Source organism: Oryctolagus cuniculus, chromosome 19 (assembly GCF_051225735.1).
Source record: "Oryctolagus cuniculus isolate XC-2025 breed Fujian yellow rabbit chromosome 19, ASM5122573v1, whole genome shotgun sequence".
Classification (NCBI taxonomy): domain Eukaryota; kingdom Metazoa; phylum Chordata; class Mammalia; order Lagomorpha; family Leporidae; genus Oryctolagus; species Oryctolagus cuniculus.
Window position 1 is genome coordinate 69,715,623 of NC_142885.1, and position 21,097 is coordinate 69,736,719.

Sequence of the window (21,097 nt, forward strand, 5' to 3'; positions counted from 1 at the left end):
AATTCCATTCACCATAAATTTATCTTTTTAAAAAAAGATTTATTTATTTATTTGAAAGGCAGAGATACAGAAAGAGAAGGAAAGAGAGAGATCTTTCATCCACTGGTTCACTCCCCCAAAAGGCTGCACAGCCTAGGCAGGGCCAGGCTGAAGCTGTGAGGCAGGAGCTTCTTCCAGGTCTCCCTTATAGGTGCAGGGGCCCAAGTACTTGGACTTTTCTCCGCTGGTTTCCCAGGCATGTCAGCAGAGAGCTGGATCAGAAGTACAACAGGGGCCAGAGCTGTGGGGTAGAGGCAGAATCAACTCGAAGAGAGCTCTCCTTCATTCACTGCCATTGGCAGCAACCTCACTTACTCACTGGACCTCCACACAGAGCTAATGTGATGTGTCCTCACACAGAACTGCTGGTGTCCCCCAAGCAGGGCTTCAAGACACATGACAGAAGCCACAACATCCTTTAAGTCACAGTTCCAGAAGTCACACGCCACTGCTTCCTGCACACTCATCCCAGATCAACGTGGGAGGGATTACAGGAGGCTGGGATCACTGGGGGTCATCTTGGTAACTGGCTGCCACATCGTTTATTATCAAGTGGGTTCCCTGCTTAAAAACCAGGTTTTTTGGATACCAACTTGATGGATGAATCCATCTTTCCCTACACACTTCCTGTCAGTCCCTCAACCCTGGGTTTTGAGGTTGAGCATCTCTGTGTCCATTGGTTTGCCTCTCCTGACTACTTCCACACATTTAGGAATCCTTGTTTACCGCAGGTTTTTCTATTGAGATCATCCTGTTCAGTGCGAAGTGAAGATCCTGACAGTGGCGTTCACTGGACCCTGCCCTACTCAGGTCCACCACTTCACAGCACACTTACAGAGAACCAGGCTTCGAGCACAGGAAGCTGTGGGGGAGAAACTGACTGAAATCATAGCACAAGGGCTTAGCCTTTGAGGAAGAGGAGCCTTTGCTCTGAGAGTAAACCAGAATCTTAAGAGATGTGCCAAATGCCCGCCTAGACTTCATTTTTACAAGTTTAAAAAGGCGAAAAGTTGTGAAGGTCTCTTGATTGTGCGCCTACACATGGTTTGCAATTTTCAGTAAGTTTTGTTCCCCCTTTTAGTTTTCCACACTGACCACGTTACTGTTCAGATCTTTAAGTGCACCATTGTAGTATTTTAAAAGACAGATTTTGCTCTCACTCTCACCCGCCTGCCCAACCGCTGCCTTGCTTGCTCTCGCTTTTGCTCGCATTCTCCTCATGGATCGTAGGGACTCTGACCACAGCCTGTGGCTGGGAAGGGTGACAGAGACGGCGGCTCAGGGAAAATGCGGCTGCAGTGGTGGTGGTGGGAAGATGCCAGGTGAGGACGAGGAGCAAACTATCGCAGAGGACCTGGTTGTGACCAAGTATAAGATGGGGGGCGACATCGCCAACCGGGTACTTCGGTCTTTGGTGGAGGCATCCAGCTCAGGTGTGTCCGTGCTGAGCCTGTGTGAGAAGGGTGATGCCATGATTATAGAAGAAACAGGGAAAATCTTCAAGAAGGAAAATAGATGAAAAAAGGTACTGCATTTCCTGCCACTATTTCAGTAAATAACTGTCTGTCACTGCTCCCCTTGGAAGAGTGATCAGGACTACATTCTCAAGGAAGGTGACTTGGTAACAATTGACCTTGGGGTCCCTGTGGATGGCTTTATTGCTAATGTGGCTCACACTTTTGTGGTCGGTATAGCTCAGGGGACCCAACTAACAGGGCGGAAAGCAGGTGTCATTAAGGCAGCTCACCTTTGTGCTGAAGCTGCCCTGCGCCTGGTCAAACCTGGAAATCAGAACACACAGGTGACAGAAGCCTGGAACAAGGTTGCCCACTCATTTAACTGCATGCCAATGGAAGGCATGCTGTCACTCCAACTGAAGCAACATGTCAACGATGAAGAGAAAACCATTATCCAGAATCCCACAGACCAGCAGAAGGACCAGGAAAAGCTGAATTCGAGGTGCATGAAGTGTATGCCATGGATGTCCTCGTCAGCTCAGGAGAGGACAAGGCCAAGAATGCAGGACAGGGAACCACCATTGAGAAACGAGACCCATCTAAACAATATGGCCTGAAAATGAAAACCTCGCGTGCCTTCCTCAGGGAGGTGGAAAGGCGTTTTGATGCCCTTTACCTTAAGAGCATGTGAAGATGAGAAGGCTCGGATGGGTGTGGTGGAATGTGCCAAACACGAACTGCTACAGCCGTTTAATGTTCTCTATGAGGAGCAGGATGAATCTGTTGCCCAGTTTAAATTTACAGTTCTGCTCGTGCCCAGCGGCCCCATGGGGATAACCAGTGGTCCCTTTGAGCCCGACCTCTGTAAGCCAGAGCTGGAGGTCACGGAGCTAACCGCCCCCCTTCAGAGCTGTGCAAGTCATAAAACCCAGAAGAAGAAAAAGAAGGCCTCCAAGATTGCAGAGAATGCCACCAGGGGGAACCTTTAGAAGAAAGTGAAGCTGGGGGCTGAGGTGGGTCCTGTACCCCCACTTGCTGCTCCTGCCTCATCCCCTTCCCACTGCACCCCGGGCTCCAAAGCACGGCTCGTCTTCTCCACCCAGGACCGCCAGCAGAGCAGGGTCTCCCTGCCCCACTGCAGCCCCACCCCAGCCCCTTCCCACAACCACCGACTCGCACCGATTCTGGTCTTGGAAGGCTAGGCTTCCCAGCCACCGAAGACTACTTTAAGTAGGAAAAAGCAATTGGACAATAACATCAGGAGTCAAAATCCACCATCTTCAAGCCCCTCCTTCTAGCTTTGTCTACAATTCTCTGCTTGGTCAAGGTCTGTGGCCCTACAACAGAACAGGGAGGAGGCTAAATCACCCACCACCATTATAAATTCAGCTGGGATTTTTTTACACCACTCCAATGGCAGCATTTCCCCATCTGTTCGGGGCTTTTTTCTCTTTTCCCACTCTCCTACCATTTTGTCTGGCCTCAACATTAACAGGAGCTGTTCTTCAGATTTTTATTTACATGGTGGCAGATTGCTCATCAGATCCTGGCTGTCTCCTAAGGCCCCCCATTTGTAGGGGCGGAGCCTCCATTTATGAGATTCTTATCTATCAAATGGATCCTCATTTGTAAATTTTTTTAGTCATTTATGTTCTGCAGCATCTCAGGATCTTTTTTTTTCCCCCTTTTTTCCTCATTTTCACAAGGCTGTAAAGAAGTAATCCATCTCCACTGTGTCCTTTTCTGTGGAGTCAGTGGGGTCTTTCCCCATTCCATCTTACACACACCTAAGCTGGAAGCTCAACTGTGGTTTTGTTCCCTGTATGAAATGTTGACCTCCTTCCCTTGGAAGAAAAATCAGGAACCAGCAGAGTAGACTGAAGAGACAACTCCCGGCTTTCTGAAGCTTTGGACTTGGATTGGATGAACTGCTGGGGGATTGTAGAGAAAGGTGACAAACTTCTGTACTTCCGGCATGCTGTCCCAAGGAACTAGGGCTCCCACTAACTTAAGAGGTTTTAAAACACCTTGAAAATGACATGGAGTTAAAATAAATTTGGATTTGCTCATTAGAAAAAAAAAGATTTTGGGGGCCAGTGCTGTGGTTCAGTTGGATTAAAGCCCTGTCCTGAAGCGCCGGCATCACATATGGGCGCTGGTTCGAGACCCAGCTGCTCCACTTCCCATCCAGCTCTCTGCTACAGCCTAGGAAAGCAGAAGATGGCCCAAGTCCTTGGGCCCCTGCACCCGTGTGGGAGACCCTGAAGAAGCTCCTGGCTCCTGGCTTTGGGCTGGCACAGCTCTGGCCATTGCAGCCAACTGGGGAGTGAACCAGCAGATGAAGACTTCTCTCTCTGTCTATACCTCTCTCTGTAACTCTTTCAAATAAATAAAATAAATCCTTTTTTTTCAGCCTGTAGCAAATCTTTTATTACAAATAATTAAATCTCTCAATAATGTCTCAAACAGTATCAAACACCACTTCATATCGCTAACACGGAGCAGAGTAGACATTCAGGACTAGAACTGAGGGAGAAGTGTTCAGTTTCAGCATCTGAGCACATCACACGGTGACCAGACAAAGCTTAGATGTCATTTCCCACATTATCCAACTGTGTGCCTCCAACGTGTCTCTCAGTGGAGACAGAAGTTTCTATTTCGTATTTTAAGTGCAGGAAGTTGAGAGAGCTAAAGTCCAGTGAGAACACGTCAATCTTAGTTCAACTCAGTTTAAAAAAAAAAAAAAACACAAAATTAAATTAGTTGTTTTCAGGGGAGAGAGGGAAAGGCAGGCATGGGATAAGAGTCAAAACTGTGACAAGGGTCGGTGCTGTACATGGCATGTGGTAGCTCTGGAGACTGTCATCTGATACTTGAAAATAAAGTGGCTTTTGTGGATTTTCTTTTTTGGTACTGTAAACATATGTTGTTTAATGTTACCCAAATTTAAACTTTCTGCAAACAAAACAAATTTTAAAGCCTTTAAGGCAAACATCCCCTAAGGAAAAAGTCATTTGTTATAAAATTGTGAGGATACCCAAGCAAGACCCCACTTGAGGTTTGTCAGCATGAACTTGAGAGCTTTTGTCCACTGTTCCTCAGAATTGAACTGGGTTTTGATGGAATAGGAGCCGCCACTGCCTCCTGTGTCTTCAATCTTGCCTTTCTCCACATCCATCCTGTATGGAAGACAAAAACGTGTCTCGCCCTTTCAACCTCTTCTTTAAACTGCTGCACGCAGTCCATGAAAGCCACCATTGCATGGTCAAACTTGTTGTCCCAGAAAAACCGCAACCCCCCAGAACAGTATAATGGCAGCTCCTTAGATTTGTCTGTCAGAGACTCCAGATACAAGTGATTTCCATAGGGCACCAGTCGATACCTCTGAAATTTCAGACCCATCTTATTGGCCAGGGCATGAAGCAGCAACACTGTCTGGCCCCAAGCAGCATTAATCTCATTCCATTCCACAGGAACACTGGGCAGGCGGCCCAGCCTGAAGTTACTGATTGTGCCAAACTGCCCACTGTGCCAGATATGGAAGGTCGTGTTGAAGATGTTGGTCTTCTTCAGCTTGTCCAGCTGCATCTGGGCATAATGCATCTGGTTTTCCACACTTTTCAGTTCGTCATCCAGCTCCAGCTGTTGTCGTTTAAATTCACTGTATTCTCTGATACTGAGCTTCCTCCTGATCCAGCCACTCAGCCTCAGCCTGGACCTTCTCCAGGTTTTCTGCCACTGTTCTGCGGTTCTTTTCCACATCTTCCAGTTCCTGGACCAGCCTTTCCTCCTCCAGGGCCAGCTCCCTCAGCTCCTTCTGCAGTTGCTCACTGTCAACCTCGTTCATCTGCTCCAAGATCTCCAAACAGCACTTGTAGTTCTGACACTCATTTTCGGTGACATGGAGCTGAGTGTCCAGCTGGTCTGAGAGTATCCGTGCATTCCTCACACAGTGGGTGATCCACGTCTGTCTGGCCCGACATGATGTCAAAAAGGTCCCCAGTGACCTTCAGTCTTCGGCTGAGGTTCTCCATGGTGCCGCAGTCGGACGCCTCCCCGATCAGAGTGAAGCTGTTGGCACTTTCTGTAGACATCATCCTGGCTGGGGGCAAGAGACACCATCCTGGCGAGTTTCAATAAATGCTTCCTCTCCTGAGTTAGCCTCTTCCTCCTGGGGGTCTCCTAGTTTGACCTGGGCTGTGGCAAGTAATGGAGCTGTGAGCTCCTGGATGGTGACCCGGTCCAGGATCTTGAAGCTCGTGTCCAGCTTGAGGGGCTGGCTGCAGCGCTGGCACACCAAGCTCACCTGCATGGTGCTGCTGGGCGTCTTGGACCCCTCCATCCCTCGGGGCCCTAGAGCCGGCCACTCAGGTTCGGTCTATCGCGGGGGGACCGTAGCCTCCAGTCGGCCCCGGAACAAGGCCTCCAGAATCGCCATCGCCCAAACTTTAGCTACTTCCCGGTCCAATAAAATAAATCTTTTAAAAAAAGTTTTTAAGGGCTTTTAATAACAGAAGTCTCACATAATGGATGGTAAGCCCCCCAAAGCATACTGCAGCATTTGATATAGAATGTATTCATAATTCACTAGTCCATAGATGTAAGTACATTGACTATTTTGCAAAGGCAAAGGACTGGATAGAAATACACAAGCTATTTATTGAGGGTTCATTCAATGATGAAATTATTGCATGTTTAAGCTTCTTTCTTCATAACTTCCTGCATTTTCTAAAACATTCTATAACAAGGATATATAAAATTGTATAATCACAAAAATAGTTTATGAGGAGCAGGTGCTGTGGCATAGTGTGTTGGGCCTCTGCCTACGGTGCCATCATCCCATATATGGGCCAGTTCGTGTCCCAGCTGCCACTCTTCTGATCAAGCTCCCTGCTGATAGCCTGGGAAAGCAGTGAAAAATGGCCCCAGTGCTTGGATCCCTGCACTGTGTGGGAGACCTGGAAGAAGCTCCTGGCTCCTGGTTTCAGATCAGCTCAAAAGTTCAAAAGAATTCAAGTAACCACAGCTGGGGCAGGCCCTCAGCCTGGAGGTAGACTTACCCGTACCCCAAAAGGAGTAGCTGGGTTCGATTTCTCGCTCTGGCTCCTGACTCCTGTTAATGTGCAGCCTGGGAGGCAACAGGTGATGGCTCAAGCACTTATGTTCCTGCCACATGGGAGTTCCAGATTTCATTCCCAACTCACCCATTTCACCTAGCCCATCCCCAACTGACGTGAACCAGCAGGTAAGAGCATTCCCTGTCTCTATATGTATCTACCTGCAAGTAAGTAAGTAAAATATTTAAGTAACCAGGCTTGACAAAGATGTAGTAAGAAGGTAATCACATTTCCTAGGGAAAATAATTTCATAAAAACTTTCTGGAAGGCAACTGGGAAATATTTAATATGCAAAGTGTCTAATACCATACAGAATGTCTACTTTTTATTGTTTTAAAGATTTATTTAGGCCAGCACCACGGCTCACTAGGCTAATCCTCTGCCTGCGGCACCGGCACCCCGGGTTCTAGTCCTGGTTGGGGCACCAGATTCTGTCCCAGTCGCTCCTCTTCCAGTCCAGCTCTCTGCTGTGGCCCAGGAAGGCAGTGGAGGATGGCCCAAGTGCTTGGGCCCTGCACCCGCATTGGAGACCAGGAAGAAGTGCCTGGCTCCTGGCTTCAGATCAGTGCAGCGCGCCGGCCGCAGCGGCCATTGGAGGGTGAACCAACAGAAGGAAGACCTTTCTCTCTGTCTCTCTGTCTAACTCTCCCTGTCAAAAAAAAAAAAATATTTATTTCTTTATTTGAGAGGCAGAGTTACAGAGAGGCAGAGGCAGAAAGAGGGAGAGAGAGAGCAAGGTCTTCCATCTGCTGGTTCACTCCCCAGATGGCCGCAATGGCCAGAACTGCGCCAATCTGAAGCCAGGAGCCAGGAGCATCTTCCAGGTCTTCCACGTGGGTGCAGGGGCCCAAGGATTTGGGCCATCTTCTACTGATTTTCCAGGCCATGGCAGAGAACAGGTTGGGAAGTGGAGCAGTCAGGACTTGGACCGGTACCCATAGAGGATGCTGGCTCTGTAGACTGGGGCTTTAACCCACAGCACCACAGTACCAGCTCCCAGAATGTCTGTTTTTAAAGAAATGATCAGGATACCTATAGAGGTGCTTGTTGATGTGTTTTTGTAAAGAGTAAAAAATCAGAGTAAAAGAGAGCCTGAGCCAGTGTGACAGTAAGAGGAGTTCTGCTAACCCACTGCTTCCCAGCTCATCATGACAGGAGCTTTGTTGTAGACTAGCGCAGCCAAGAACACAGGGCTCCCTGTTCCCTCAGCTCCAAGCCAGAGGGTCTCATTCTCAGAATGCGCTGCACTTCTGCGTTCCTCATCATATGCTCAGCGGCCTGTGCGAAGGCTCAGCCCCAGGTGAGTGCAGTTCAGAAGTCAGGTCTCCCTTCTCCAGCCCAACTCCGACTGGGGCATGGCCTACTGAGAATCCTGAGGTCTTGAAAGCCCTGCCTCCGACTGGGGAAGCTGTTGTTCCATGCAAGTAGAGGCAAGAGTAGAGGACCTCAGGCTGCTCACCTCTCCCACACACACTCACCGTCTGCACTGAGAGTGTCACTCAGAGAGAATCTCTGTCATTGTCTCCACCCCTGCTCCAGAGCCCGGACTCAGAGATTCTGCTCAGAGGAGAAGCAGGTCCTAGAAAGATCACTCCTAACCTCTTCCCAAAGAAACTGGCATCGTGTGCAACAAAGCATGAGGTTGAAAGCTAAGGGTATTCTCAAGAACGGTTGAGGTTTCTTTCATCAAATGAAGATAAAGCCTAGACTGCAGACTGGCCGGACTGCAGGAGAAAAACACAAAGGATAAGACATCTGGGAAGAGCCTACCTTGGGGTCAAAACAAACACCAAACAGTGACCTCAGAAATCATTCCTTCCTGGGACTGCCATTGTGGTGCAGTGGGTTAAACCACCACCTGCAGCACCAGCATCCCACACGAGTGCTGGTTCAAGACCCAGCTGCCCCACTTCCAATCCAGCTCCCTGCTAATGTGCCTCAGAGAGCAGAAGATGGCCGCTGTGCTTAGGCCCCTGCAAACCCTGTGGGAGACCCTCCTCATTCCTGCTGACCCAGCCACAGCCATTATGCCCATTTGGGGAGTGAACCAACAGATGTAAAATCCTCAACCCTCCCTCCCTCCTTCTCTCTCTCTCACTCACTCTCACTCTCTTTTTGTAGCTCTACCTTTCAAATTAAAAAAATAAACCTTTAAATAAGATTCCTTCAAAGGATTCATAATTTGACTTGATTATTTTGTAGAGGAAGGTATGCTCTTCTGAATCAGTAGAGCAATAATCTGGCAATTACTGGAGTTTAACAGCTGCCATGATCAGACAAAGAGTAGAAAAGAGCCCTCCCAAATCAACAGCCATCACTGGGTGACTCTCAGTGTACCCAAAGTGGCCGGGGGACTTCACTAAAATAACCCAGCCAAACTAGATAAGTAAATAGGCACACCACAATAACAAAGTCCAGGGAAGAAACCACTACCTCAAGGTGCTAAAAAATATGATCCAAAATGTCCAGTTTACAACAAAAATTAGAAAGCATAAAAGAAACAGGAAATTATGACACATACACCAAAAAAGCAAGAAATACAACATGCTATGGAGACCTGCATTGTGGTATAGTGGACAGAGCTACAGCCTGTGACCCAAGCATCCCATATGGGTGCTAGTCCAACTCCTGGCTGCTCCACTTCCGATCCAGCTCTCTGCTAATGCACCTGGGGAAGCAGCAGAAGACAGCTCCCGTACTTAGGCCCCAGCAACCCACATGGGAAAACCAGATGAAGTCCCAGGCTCTTGGATTTGGCCTGGCACAGGCTTGGCCATTGCAGCATTTAGGGAGGTTTAGGGAGGGAGCCAGCAGATAGATCTTTCTCTCTGTCTGTCCCTCTGTCTGTCTCTCATCTCTCTCTGTAACTCTTTCAAATAAAAAAAATAAAGCTTTTTTTTTTTTTTTTTTGACAGACAGAGTGGACAGTGAGAGAGAGAGACAGAGAGAAAGATCTTCCTTTGCCGTTGGTTCACCCTCCAACGGCCGCCGCGGCCAGCACACCGCGCTAATCCGAAGCCGGGAGCCAGGTGCTTCTCCTGGTCTTCCATGGGGTGCAGGGCCCAAGCACTTGGGCCATCCTCCACTGCACTCCCGGGCCACAACAGAGAGCAGCTGGCCTGGAAGAAAAACAACCGGGTGACCGGGACTAGAACCCTGTGTGCTGGCGCCACAGGCAGAGGATTAGCCTATTGAGCCAAGGCGCCGGCCTAATAAAATAAATCTTAAAAAAGAAACTACACATGAGAGTGAACAGGTTTCAATGTAATAAAAAAAAATGTAGGCCGGCACCGCGGCTCACTTGGCTAATCCTCTGCCAGTGGCGAGGGCACCACAGGTTCTAGTCCCAGTTGGGATGCCAGATTCTGTTTCGGTTGCTCCTCTTCCAGTCCAGCTCTCTGCAGTGGCCTGGGAAGGCAGTGGAGGAGGCCCAACTCCTTGGGCCCTACACCCGCATGGGAGACCAGGAAGAAGCACCTGGTTCCTGGCTTCGGATCAGCTCAGCACACCGGCTGCAGGGCACCGGCTGTAGCAGCCATTTGGGGGGTGAACCAACAGAAAGGAAGACCTTTCTGTCTGTCTGTCTGTCTTTCTCACTGTCTAACTCTGCCTGTCAAAAAAATAATAAAAGATATTATAAAGTATACACTGTAAAAATGACCATAGGACTAAAGCACAGCATAAAGAAGTAAATTGAAGTGTCATGACAATGCTGCATCATAAAATAAAGAATTAAATAATGCGAGAGGGTAAACAGCCAAATGGAAATTCTGGAGTTGGAAAATACAGTATCTGAAATTTAAAAATTCATTACAGGGACTCAAAAGACTTGAACCTTTAGAAGAACAAATCAGTAAATGTGAGGTTAGTGGACAGAGATATGCAAACTGAAGAGAAAAAGAACAAGGAAAAAAGATCTAGTGTCAAAGAAATGTGGCCACCATCAGGTGTATCAAATGACACAAAATGGGAGTAGTGGCCAGAGAGGAGACAAGGGAGAGGGAAAAAATCTGAAGAAATAATGACTAAAGACTTCCCAAATTTTTTGAAACATAACCTACACACCCAGCATGCTCAATGAACTTCAAGTAGGACAAACACAAAGAGACCCAAAACCAGACACATCACAGTAAAATTGCTAAAGTCCAAACACAAGGAGAAAATTATAAGCTTCACATATTTGTCAATACATTTCCTGCAATCATTTTCCAAACAATGTGAAATCAGACTGTTAAATAGTAAATTTACTCTGTTTTCATGCAGAAACAATTATGAGTGAGAACATTCAGCAAGACTTGATGGAAATATATAAAGGGCTATATAATAAAAGTGCGGAAGCCAGGCAGTAATTTAGATAAGCAGTTATTTGAAAATTACTATCTGAACAGAAATAACTGAGTGTGCTGAGATACAAAGAACAGACGGTGGAAAAGATGTAGTTGAATGACATGCCCAGACAGAGGGATTCTAGTAGATATTTAAATATTTCCTTCAGCCACATCTGAGAACCGGTGCCAGGGCAAAACGACCCCACTGTCATCCAGGCTGGGCAGCCTAGTGCTACAGGGAACCCACAACACAATGTTTTACCAAGGGTTACTACAGAGTTGAGAGATGAGAGATGCTACAGGTGTAGGGCCAGATCAAACCTTCCATAAACAAACACCCTGTGAAGAGAGAAATGACATCTGTAATTCATCCCTAAACACTGAGCACTCAACAGAGGATGGCTGAGAAGCCCCTTGCTGGTCAGCGGCCTGGAAGCGGCGAGTGGGCCCAGAAGTCCACAGATCAGGGTGGGGCAAGGCAGGGACAACAGATGAAAGGCACTAGGACACAGTTCACTTACAAGGTCAACTACTGAGGGCGGCTGCCCATGCATGTGTCAGGCTGTTCATTCTGGAATGAGGAGGGGTCGGCCTTTACACCGTATCTGCACCCACTAGGCTCAGAGAGGGGCTACCTTGTGGAGGGGATGAGGGTGACAATGAGTCTGCAGGGGATAAGCACCTCAGTGAAGATGAGGATCATGTGAGGGATATTTCTTATTAACTTATGCATACTCCTCACGTAACACTCAGTGATACATAAAGCTCAGATAAGAAGATAAAAATCACTGGCTCAAAAAAATTGCCAAGTCAGGGCTTTCTGGAGTTCTGCATAAACCTCTCACTCAGCCTCAACAAGTCTGATCTCACTTCAAACACACTCAGGACAAGCTCTGCAAACTGAAAAACAGCAATGATCACGACACTCAGGAGCTGGCCAGGAACTCCCAAACCAACCAGATTCACACGGAGATGTTCACAGAACTTCACCATCAAATAAGGCCACTCCGTGCCCGTCATGGAGCAGGACAACACGGCCACTCTGCAATCCTGTCTGAGCACAAACACCTGAATACTGTCCTAGCCACAGGAATCATCCACTGCCCCCCTAAGGGGACTGAAATGAGCGACTGCTGCAGCTTTGTCAGTTACACCTTGGCCTTAGTCAACTCTTGCTTCATTCTGGATAAAATACAGTAAATGGTCCAGTCAGAATGGTCCCTCCTGTTTTTTTTTTTTCTTTCTTTGACAGGCAGAGTGGACAGTGAGAGAGACAGAGAGAAAGGTCTTCCTTTGCCGTTGGTTCACCCTCCAATGGCCGCCGCGGCCGGCAGCTGCGGCCGGCGCACCGCGCCTATCTGAAGGCAGGAGCCCGGTACTTCTCCTGGTCTCCCATGGGGTGCAGGGCCCAAGTACTTGGGCCATCCTCCAGTGCACTCCCGGGCCATAGCAGAGAGCTGGCCTGGAAGTGGGGCAACCAGAACAGAATCCGGCGCCCCGGCTGGGACTAGAACCTGGTGTGCTGGCACCGCTAGGTGGAGGATTAGCCTAGCCTAGTGAGATGCAGCGCCGGCTTTTTTTTTTTTTTTTTTTTTTTTTTTTGACAGGCAGAGTGGACAGTGAGAGAGACAGAAAGAAAGGTCAAGAATGGTCCCTCCTCTGTAACAGCTTCTGATCCTGAGCAAAAAGCCCAGTGCCTCATTCCTCACCAACATCACTTCACACAATCCCAGGCCCCTAATTTCTCCGTGGCAACTTCCTACTGAGATGCCTCACTATTCCATGAGGGTGCATGCTCAGTCTTGTCTAATTGAGTAAGAAACACAAATTATTCAACACCCACGTTACCCAGGTGTAGTGTGGGGTGGGTTTCAATGGAGGGCACTGACAATTGCAAGAGTCAAGTCATCTGATGAAACAGTCTCTTTCCATCTTTTTTCCCAAATAATCTGTATCAAGAGTTTTGTTCTCCCAAGATGTATACTACATGCTTCTCTTACAAAAGGCAAGTACCACATTTCCCACAGCAGAAAACACAAACAGAATTTTCTTGGAAAACAGTTACCTATACGATTTAGTTAGCCTGGATCATTACCGAGTAGACAGAAATCTCATGGCCACCACTTTCCCAAGAGCAGCTTTTATGTCTTTGTTCCTCAGGCTGTAGATGAAAGGGTTCAGCATGGGAGTGACCACCGTGAACATCACTGCAGATGCTATGTCTTTCTCAGCCGAGTGTGAGGACGAAGGGTTGAAATACAAGGATATGATGGTGCCATAGAAGAGAAACACCACAGCCAAGTGGGAGCCACAGGTGGAGAAGGCTTTCCACCTGCCCCGAATGGAGGGCACTCTCAGCACAGCAGCAGCAATAAAGACATACGACACCAGGATGCAAACAAAGGGGGCGATCATGATCAGTCCTGCTTCAAAAAGAACCAACATCTCATTGAGCCGTGTGTCTGAGCAGGATAGCTTCAGGAGAGCAGCCACATCACAGAAGAAGTGGGGGATGGCGTTGTCCCCACAGAATGACAGTCGTGCCATCAGCAGGGTATGCAACAGGACATTCAGATTGGCAATGATCCAGGACCCAGCGACCATCAGGACACAGAGCTGACGAGTCATCTTTGTTGTGTAATGTAACGGGTGGCACACGGCGACAAAGCGGTCATAGGCCATCACGGCCAGGAGGAAATTGTCCATATCTACAAACAGGAAAACAAAGTACATCTGCGTGAGACAGCCAGAGTAGGAGATGGCCTGACTCCCGAGGGCGTGATTGGCCAGCATCTTGGGGACGGTGGTGGAGGAGAAGCAGACGTCCACGAAGGACAGGTTGCTGAGGAAGAAGTACATGGGGGTGTGCAGGCGGGCGTCTGTGCCGATGGCCAGGACGATGAGCAGGTTCCCCAGGACCGTGGCCAGGTACATGCTCAGGAAGAGCACAAACAGCAGCCGCTGCTGGGGCTGCCGCGAGAGTCCCAGGAGGAGGAACTCGGAGACACTCGACTCGTTGGCCCCTCCCATGGGTCTGAGCCCAGATGCAGAGAAAATAAAGAGGACAGAAATGGGAAAGCTGAGGGACTGGATGCAGAAATCAAGACCCATCTATGGACATGCTAATGAACCCTGTGTTAGAGATAGTAGTCAGAATCTACCCCTGGTCCCGACACCCACAACTTCCAACCCTCAGTCCCACATGATGCTGGTCCCACTGGATTCAACCTTTTAATTTTCTAAACATTAACATTAAACCAACAGGTAAGCAAAGACACAGCCCTTCTCTGTCTTTGTATCAGGCTTTCTCTCAATGAACTTTCTCTATGACCTTTTTTTTTTTTTTTTTGACAGGCAGTGTTAGACAGTGAGAGAGAGGCAGAGAGAAAGGTCTTCCTTTCGGTTGGTTTACCCCACAAATGGCCGCTACGGCCGGCGCGCTGCGCTGATCCGAAGCCAGGAACCAGGTGCTTCCCCCTGGTCTCCTATGCTTGTGCAGGGCCCAAGGACCTGGGCCATCCTCCACTGCCTTCCCGGGCCACTGCAGAGAGCTGGACTGGAAGAGGAGCAACCAGGACAGAACGGGAGCCCCAACCAGGACTCGAACCCGGGGTGCTGGCGCCACAGGCGGAGGATTAGCCTAGTGAGCCGCAGCCCGGTCTCTCTATGAGCTTAACAGTTAATAATGGGATCAGACATAGCGATTATCACTATGTCTGTATCATCCTTCAGTTAATGAATTCAAGAATCTTACTACTGCTACCTGGATGGGGAAGATTTAGCACCAAGGTTCCTTAAAACCTTCAATCAGGGGCCTGGACTGTGATATAACAGTTAAGCCACCACCTCAATGCCAGCATCCCATATGGGCGTCAGTTCAAGTTCCAGCTGCTCCACTTTCCATCCAGAATCCCCACTGTTAAGCTAGTACCTGACAGACATTAGCAATGCTGCTGTCAAGTGTTCTCCACCCTGCAGGAATTGGCCAATACCACTCTTACTCTAAGCAGTGAGAAGTCTTAGACATACAGGCAGGTTCTGAGCTAGGGAAGAGGAGATGGTCACAGCCTTCCCCCTCCGTGCAGAAAGGATGTGTGGGGAGTCACAGGCAGGTGTTTACATGGCTTCCATGACCCCTGAGACCAGACTCCCTGAGAGTCTCATTACAGACAAGTTCAAGGTAATTGTCCCATCTATTTCCCAATCCCCGTGGACTCAGCAATGACGGCAAAGGATGTGATCTAACTCCTGGGTCATTCACATCTTGGGGACATGGATAGAGACAAGTCCCAGAGAAAATTCTCTAAGACCTCATCCTATTCATCTAGGCTATATTTATAGGTTTTCAAAACCAATCATTATTTTTGTTGTTCTATCCAAGTCTTCCACATGGGTAGCAGAAGCCCAAATACTTGAGCCATCTTCTGCTTCCTTCCCAGGTTCATTAACAAGCAGTTGGACAGCAGAGTAGCTGAGACTCAAACCAGCACTTTGATATGGAATGCTGCCATCCCAAGCAGTGGATTAACCCACTGATCCACAACACTGGCCCTCTTCCTACTTTCTAATGTCAGAAACTGGGGTTATTTCACAATTACCTGAGTGAACCTTTCATTTTCTCTTGTATCTTATACACAGAGTTAGTGATATGTTTGCAGAAAAGGATGGCAGGGTAGCACTACAGATTTGTGCTTGATCCTTTAAGGCACCATATCAAGTATGCTCCTTCTGTAATCAAAGAGACAGAGATCCCAGGGAGCTCACAGCACGCCAGGACTGAGGAAGCCCATTGTCCAGAGTAGACTCCTTTGGAGATGTCTTCCCAGCTCACAATGAATTATCCTTTTCTGAGACTGGCACCCTAATCCACAGACCCATCGGAGACCCAAAACTTCCAAAACTTAGCAACATAAAACAGCAAGCATTTGTCTCACTTGTCATAGATCATTTGTCATAGATCTTCTGAGATGGGACTCTGGTCCTGTTCCGGGTCAGGCTTCTGTGTGAGACTGCAGGTACGTTGGCGGCAGGGGCTCAGTCCTGGAGGCTGACTCAGGCTGCAGAATCAACTCCAAGAGAGCTCTCCTTCATTCACTGCCATTGGCAGCAACCTCACTTACTCCCTGGACCTCCACACAGAGCTAATGTGAAGTGTCCTCACACAGAACTGCTGGTGTCCCCCGAGCAGGGCTTCGAGACGCACTACAGAAGCCACAACAGCCTTTATGATACAGCTCCAGAAGTCACACGCCACTGCTTCTTTGTTTTTAAATTTATTACCTTATTTATCTGAGAGACAGAGAGAGAGGTCTTCCATCCACTGGTTAACTCCCCAAATGGCTGTAAGGCTGGAACTGGGCTGATCTGAAGCCAGGAGCAAGGAGCTTCTTCCAGTCTCCTTCATGGGTGCAAGAGCCCAAACATTTGGGCCATCCTCCACTGCTTTCCCAGGCACATTAGCAGGGAATTGGATTGGAAGTGGATACGAATGGGCAAGACACACATGGCCACCTTTATGGGATGCCAGTGCCACAGGCGGAGGCTTAGCCTGGTACACCACGGTCCCCAATGCTTCTTACATACTATTCCTTGCACTCTCATCCCAGATAAACCTGGGAAGGATTCCACAAGGCCAGGATCACCGAGGGTCATCTTGCCACATCTCTTACTGGCACATCTGGCTGCCACATCTCTTACTATCAAGTGGAAACCTTGGTTAGAGATCATGTTTGCGGGATGCCAAAACTTGATGAATAAACCCATGTATCCCCAACACACATTCTGTCAACTCCTCAACCTCTGATTGAGCCCCTCTGTGTCCACTGGCTTGCCTTTCCTGACTACTTGCACACATTCAGGCATTCATGTTCACCATAGGTTTTTCTACCAATCACCCCATTTAAGTGGAAAATGCTGCTTGGGATGCCACAAAGATCTTGACTTTGGAGTCTGATTCACAAAGCTCAAACCTCAGTATCTGCATAGGCCACCATCTGCAGAGCCTAATCCAGGTGGTCCCACACTGCCTCCTAGATTGCCAATTTGGAGAAGTTTACCATGGTAATTTACAATTCCAGCATGCACAGAAATCACCTGAGGAGGCTGTTGTTAAAAATGAAGACTGTGTAGGGGCTGGCGCTGTGGCGCAGTGGGTTAACACCCTGGCCTGAAGTGCCGGCATCCCATATGGGCGCCGATTTGAGACCCTCTCCACTTCCCATCCAGCTCTCTGCTGTGGCCTGGGAAAGCAGAAGATGGCCAAGTCCTTGGGCCCCCACACCCACGTTGGAAACCCGGAAGAAGCTCCTGGCTTCGGATCGGCACAGCTCCAGCCATTGCAGTCATTTGGGGAGTGAACCATCAGATGGAAGACCTCTCTCTCTCTCTGCCTCTCCTTCTCTCTGTGTAACTCTTTCAAATAAATAAATACATATTTTTTAAATGAAGACTGTGTATTGGGGCAGTGCTGTGGCATAGCAGGTAAGGCCACCACCTGCAGTGCTGGCATCCCATAAGGGCACTGGATCCAGTCCCAGCTGTTTCACTTCTGATCCAGCTCTCTGCAGTAGCCTAGAAAAGCAGTAGAAGATGGCCCAAGTCCTTGGGCCCCTGAACCTGTGTGGGAGACCCCGAAGAAGGTCCTGGCCCCTGGCTTTGGCACAGCTCTGACCATTGTGGCCAACTGGGAAATGAACCAGCTGATGGAAGACATCTCTCTCTCTCTCTCTCTCTCTCTCTCTGTAGCTCTTTCAAATAAATAAATAAATCTTAATAAAAAAAATGAAGACTATGGGGCCAGCATGGCAATGTAGTGGGTAAAGACTGCTATCTTTGATACTGGCATCCCATATGAACAACTGTTCATTTCCTCGCTGCTCCAATTCTGATCCAGCTTCCTGTTAATGTGCCTGGGAGAGCAGCAGAAGATGACCCAAGTGCTTGGGCCCCTGCACCCACGAGGGAAACTGAGAAGAAGCTCCTGACTTCAGTCTGGCCCAGCCCTGGCCATTGTGGCCACGTGGGGAGTGAACCAGTGTGTCTCTGGGACCAGAGTCCCATCTCAGAAGATCTATGACAAATGATCTATGACAAGTGAGACAAATGCTTGCTGTTTTATGTTGCTAAGTTTTGGAAGTTTTGGGTCTCCGATGGGTCTGTGGATTAGGGTGCCAGTCTCAGAAAAGGATGATTCATTGTGAGCTGGGAAGACCTCTCCAAAGTGTGTCTCTGTCCCTCTCTCTAACTCTGACTTTCAAATAAATAAAACAAACCTTTCAAAAATGAAGACTGTGATTCAGGAAGTCTGGAATGGAGCCTGAAGCAATGCATGTTTAACGTCACTCAGGCAATGTCTGTGTTCTTGGGTGCTGGACCATTCTGTGCTGCTGCAACATCACAAGCGGCGCTCGGTAACAGGGAGAGGTTGACTAGACTCACGAATGGTGGCTGGGAATTCCCCCAGCTGTGGCACACAGGTCAAATGTCATTATGGTGGGGGCTTGTGTGAGAGGTGGGGTACAGGCCAACAGACCTGGGGCCGGCCAAGCTGTCTTCCACAGCACGCCCGCTCAGGGGACCCCAGTCCTGCCACAGCGGCTTTCCCCGCCTCCGAGCCCGGGGCCCCCACAGGTTCGTCTCCCTCCACTTCCACCTCCTGCGGGTCCGCCTCTGCCCAGGACGGCTAACACCGGGAACCAAGCTTCCAGAACACGACCCTCCCGGAACGCAAGGAGGCCTCCCTGCCCGCAGAGCCCGCCGCACTGCCGCAGCCGGCTCCCCGGCCAACCTCACCCCTGTAACGGACACCCAGACTGAAGTCAGACCCTCAGCGGCTTCGGCCTCCACCTGCGAAGCCGGAGATAGGAAGCAGGCGGAGCGACACCTGAAGAACTCACGGCAGTTGAGTAGTCGTGGCTCCTGGGCTCCGCCAGGCGCCCAGGTTTGGTGGGTGCCAACGCCAGGGTGCCCATTCCCGCTTTTTGGCGATGACGACTCCACCACCGCCACCACAGAGCCGCCCGCTGCAGCGCAGACCCGGACGCCACACGCGTTTTCCCAGCCGGCAGCTCTTCTGTGAGGGACGGCGCCCACCGCCTCACGGAGACTGGCCGAGCTCAGGCACCGCCCCTCCTACTCATTGGATGGGAGAACACCAGCCGGGAAAAAGAACCGGCTATTATTGGCTAAAGCAGGGAGGCGGGCCGAGACAGCGCGGCGATGCAGCCTCTGATTGGTCGCTTTCCGGGAGCGCGCGGTGCTCGCTGTGGTCGCCCTTCCGAGACGTGCACGTGCGCGTGGTGCGTCCGCTGGGAACTCGCCGTGTGCGAAGTCTCCCAGCCGCTGAGGAAAGCAAGGGGTCGCGAGAAACCTGGGAGTCCAAATAAATAATAAGGGATATTTTACAAATAAAATTAATTTTTAAAAACAAGATACAAATTAATTATTATTTCAGACCTTCACCTGGTGTCAAATAGGGCAGTTCTCTCAGTGGAAACCCAGATAGGCAAAGAAGTGGATTTGAAGTACTATTTGAAAATAGTACTGAATTTTGCCTTAGCTAAAGCTGAGAAAGTAATATTTTAAAATTCTCATGTGGTTGTAAATAAAATATTGAAGCTTAAAATAATGTGAATTTTAATATACCTTCTTTTAGTTTTTCTTGTATTTTTTCAACTTTTAACTTTTTAAAAAATTTTATTTGATGGCCGGTGCCGTGGCTCAATAGGCTAATCCTCCACCTTGCGGCGCCGGCACACCGGGTTCTAGTCCCGGTCGGGGCGCCGGATTCTGTCCCGGTTGCCCCTCTTCCAGGCCAGCTCTCAGCTATGGCCAGGGAGTGCAGTGGAGGATGGCCCAGGTGCTTGGGCCCTGCACCCCATGGGAGACCAGGAAAAGCACCCGGCTCCTGGCTCCTGCCATCGGATCAGCGCGGTGCGCCGGCTGCAGCGGCGGCCATTGGAGGGTGAACCAACGGCAAAAGGAAGACCTTTCTCTCTCTGTCTCTCTCTCTCACTGTCCACTCTGCCTGTCAAAAATTAAAAAAAAAAAATTTTATTTGAAATTCAGAGCTACAGAGGTAGAGAGGAGGAAGAAGGAAAGGGAGAGGGAGGAGAGAGAGAGAGAGAGAGAGAGAGAGAGAGAGAGAGAGATCTTCCATCCATTGGTTCACTCCCCAGATGGCCACAATGGGCCAGAGATGAGAAAGGCCAAAGCCAGGAACCGGGAACTTCTTCCAGGTCTCTCACGTGAGTGCAGGGGTCCTAACACTTGGGCCACACTCCGGTGCTTTCCAAGACCGTTAGCAGGGAGCTGGATTGTAAGTGGAGCAGCCAAGACTCAAACTGGCACCCATATGGGATGCCAGCATTGCAGGTGGCAGCTTTACCCACTACACCACCAGCACCTTCGACGTTCACAAATGTTCTGGAAAATTTACAATTTAAAATATGCATAGGGGTACAAGTTTTCCTTTTGCCTCAGGCTTCAGTGTAGCAGCTTTGGTTCTCTGTGGCTTCCCTTCAGGAAGCTGTTCCATCTTCCCTGTGTGCTGATTGATTCACAATCAGTTATTCACCCAAACAATGACTGTTTGTAGAAATTACTACATCCTGGATACCACTAATTAAACTGTCCATGCACTCATAGAGCTACAGCCTAGCTGGCGGTTGAGGGGAAGACAAGGAGAAAAACACAAAGTAACACCCTCCAGATAGACTGCCACTTTATCATTCAGGAAACACCACCCACTTTACATCATCCAGACCCAGCGCTTACGATTACGTGTCCCAGTGTGAATGATGGCACATTCCTCCTTCTGGGGGTCTTGTGAAGACGGGGCAAAACTGCAGTACAAGACTGTCCAGGGCACATGAGAAGCACAAGTTCTGTTGGGATAATTAGTTAACTCTGGCTACCCTGACATAGTGCCACAAAGTGGGTAACTTGAAAAAACAGCAACTCATTTGCCTGGAGGCCTGGAGGCTCTGGGGGAGAACCTGACGAGTGTGCGCCAGCTTCTCCTCGCTGTCGCAGCTCTTGGTGTTCCTGGGCTGGCCAATGCATCATCTGTACCTTGGCCGCCATCTGCACAGGCTTGCTCCCTGAGTGTCTGCTGCATCCCTAAGTCTCTGCATAGCATTCTCCTCTCTGTGTGTCC

At 49.2% G+C, this 21,097-nt stretch overlaps 1 protein-coding gene and 2 pseudogenes across 7 annotated transcripts in view; 1 reads left to right on the top strand and 2 right to left on the bottom strand.

The window, feature by feature from the left end:
* The window catches only part of LOC138846929 (olfactory receptor 1f45-like), a 62,735-nt gene extending 43,605 nt beyond the window's left edge, over positions 1-19,130 (bottom strand). Inside the window, exons 1-3 of one of the 6 annotated variants that reach the window (XM_089321386.1) lie at positions 18,837-19,118; positions 18,213-18,323; positions 12,577-13,649 (exon numbers count right to left, since the gene is read on the bottom strand). In XM_089321386.1, the coding sequence (XP_089177512.1) occupies positions 13,033-13,649; positions 18,213-18,270 (675 nt within the window). In that variant the 5' untranslated portion in view covers positions 18,271-18,323; positions 18,837-19,118 and the 3' untranslated portion in view covers positions 12,577-13,032. Of the gene's footprint in view, positions 1-12,576; positions 14,104-18,212; positions 18,324-18,732 lie in introns of those variants that run through there. The other 5 variants (XM_089321388.1, XM_089321387.1, XR_016225986.1 and 2 more) reach the window with 5 other exon arrangements.
* On the top strand, positions 844-2,508 carry LOC149120651 (proliferation-associated protein 2G4 pseudogene; annotated as a pseudogene).
* On the bottom strand, positions 3,899-5,979 carry LOC100344446 (beclin-1 pseudogene; annotated as a pseudogene). Its single transcript, XR_016225983.1, has one exon. The product of XR_016225983.1 is annotated as a beclin-1 pseudogene (transcript).
* Positions 19,131-21,097: the final 1,967 nt, after the last annotated feature.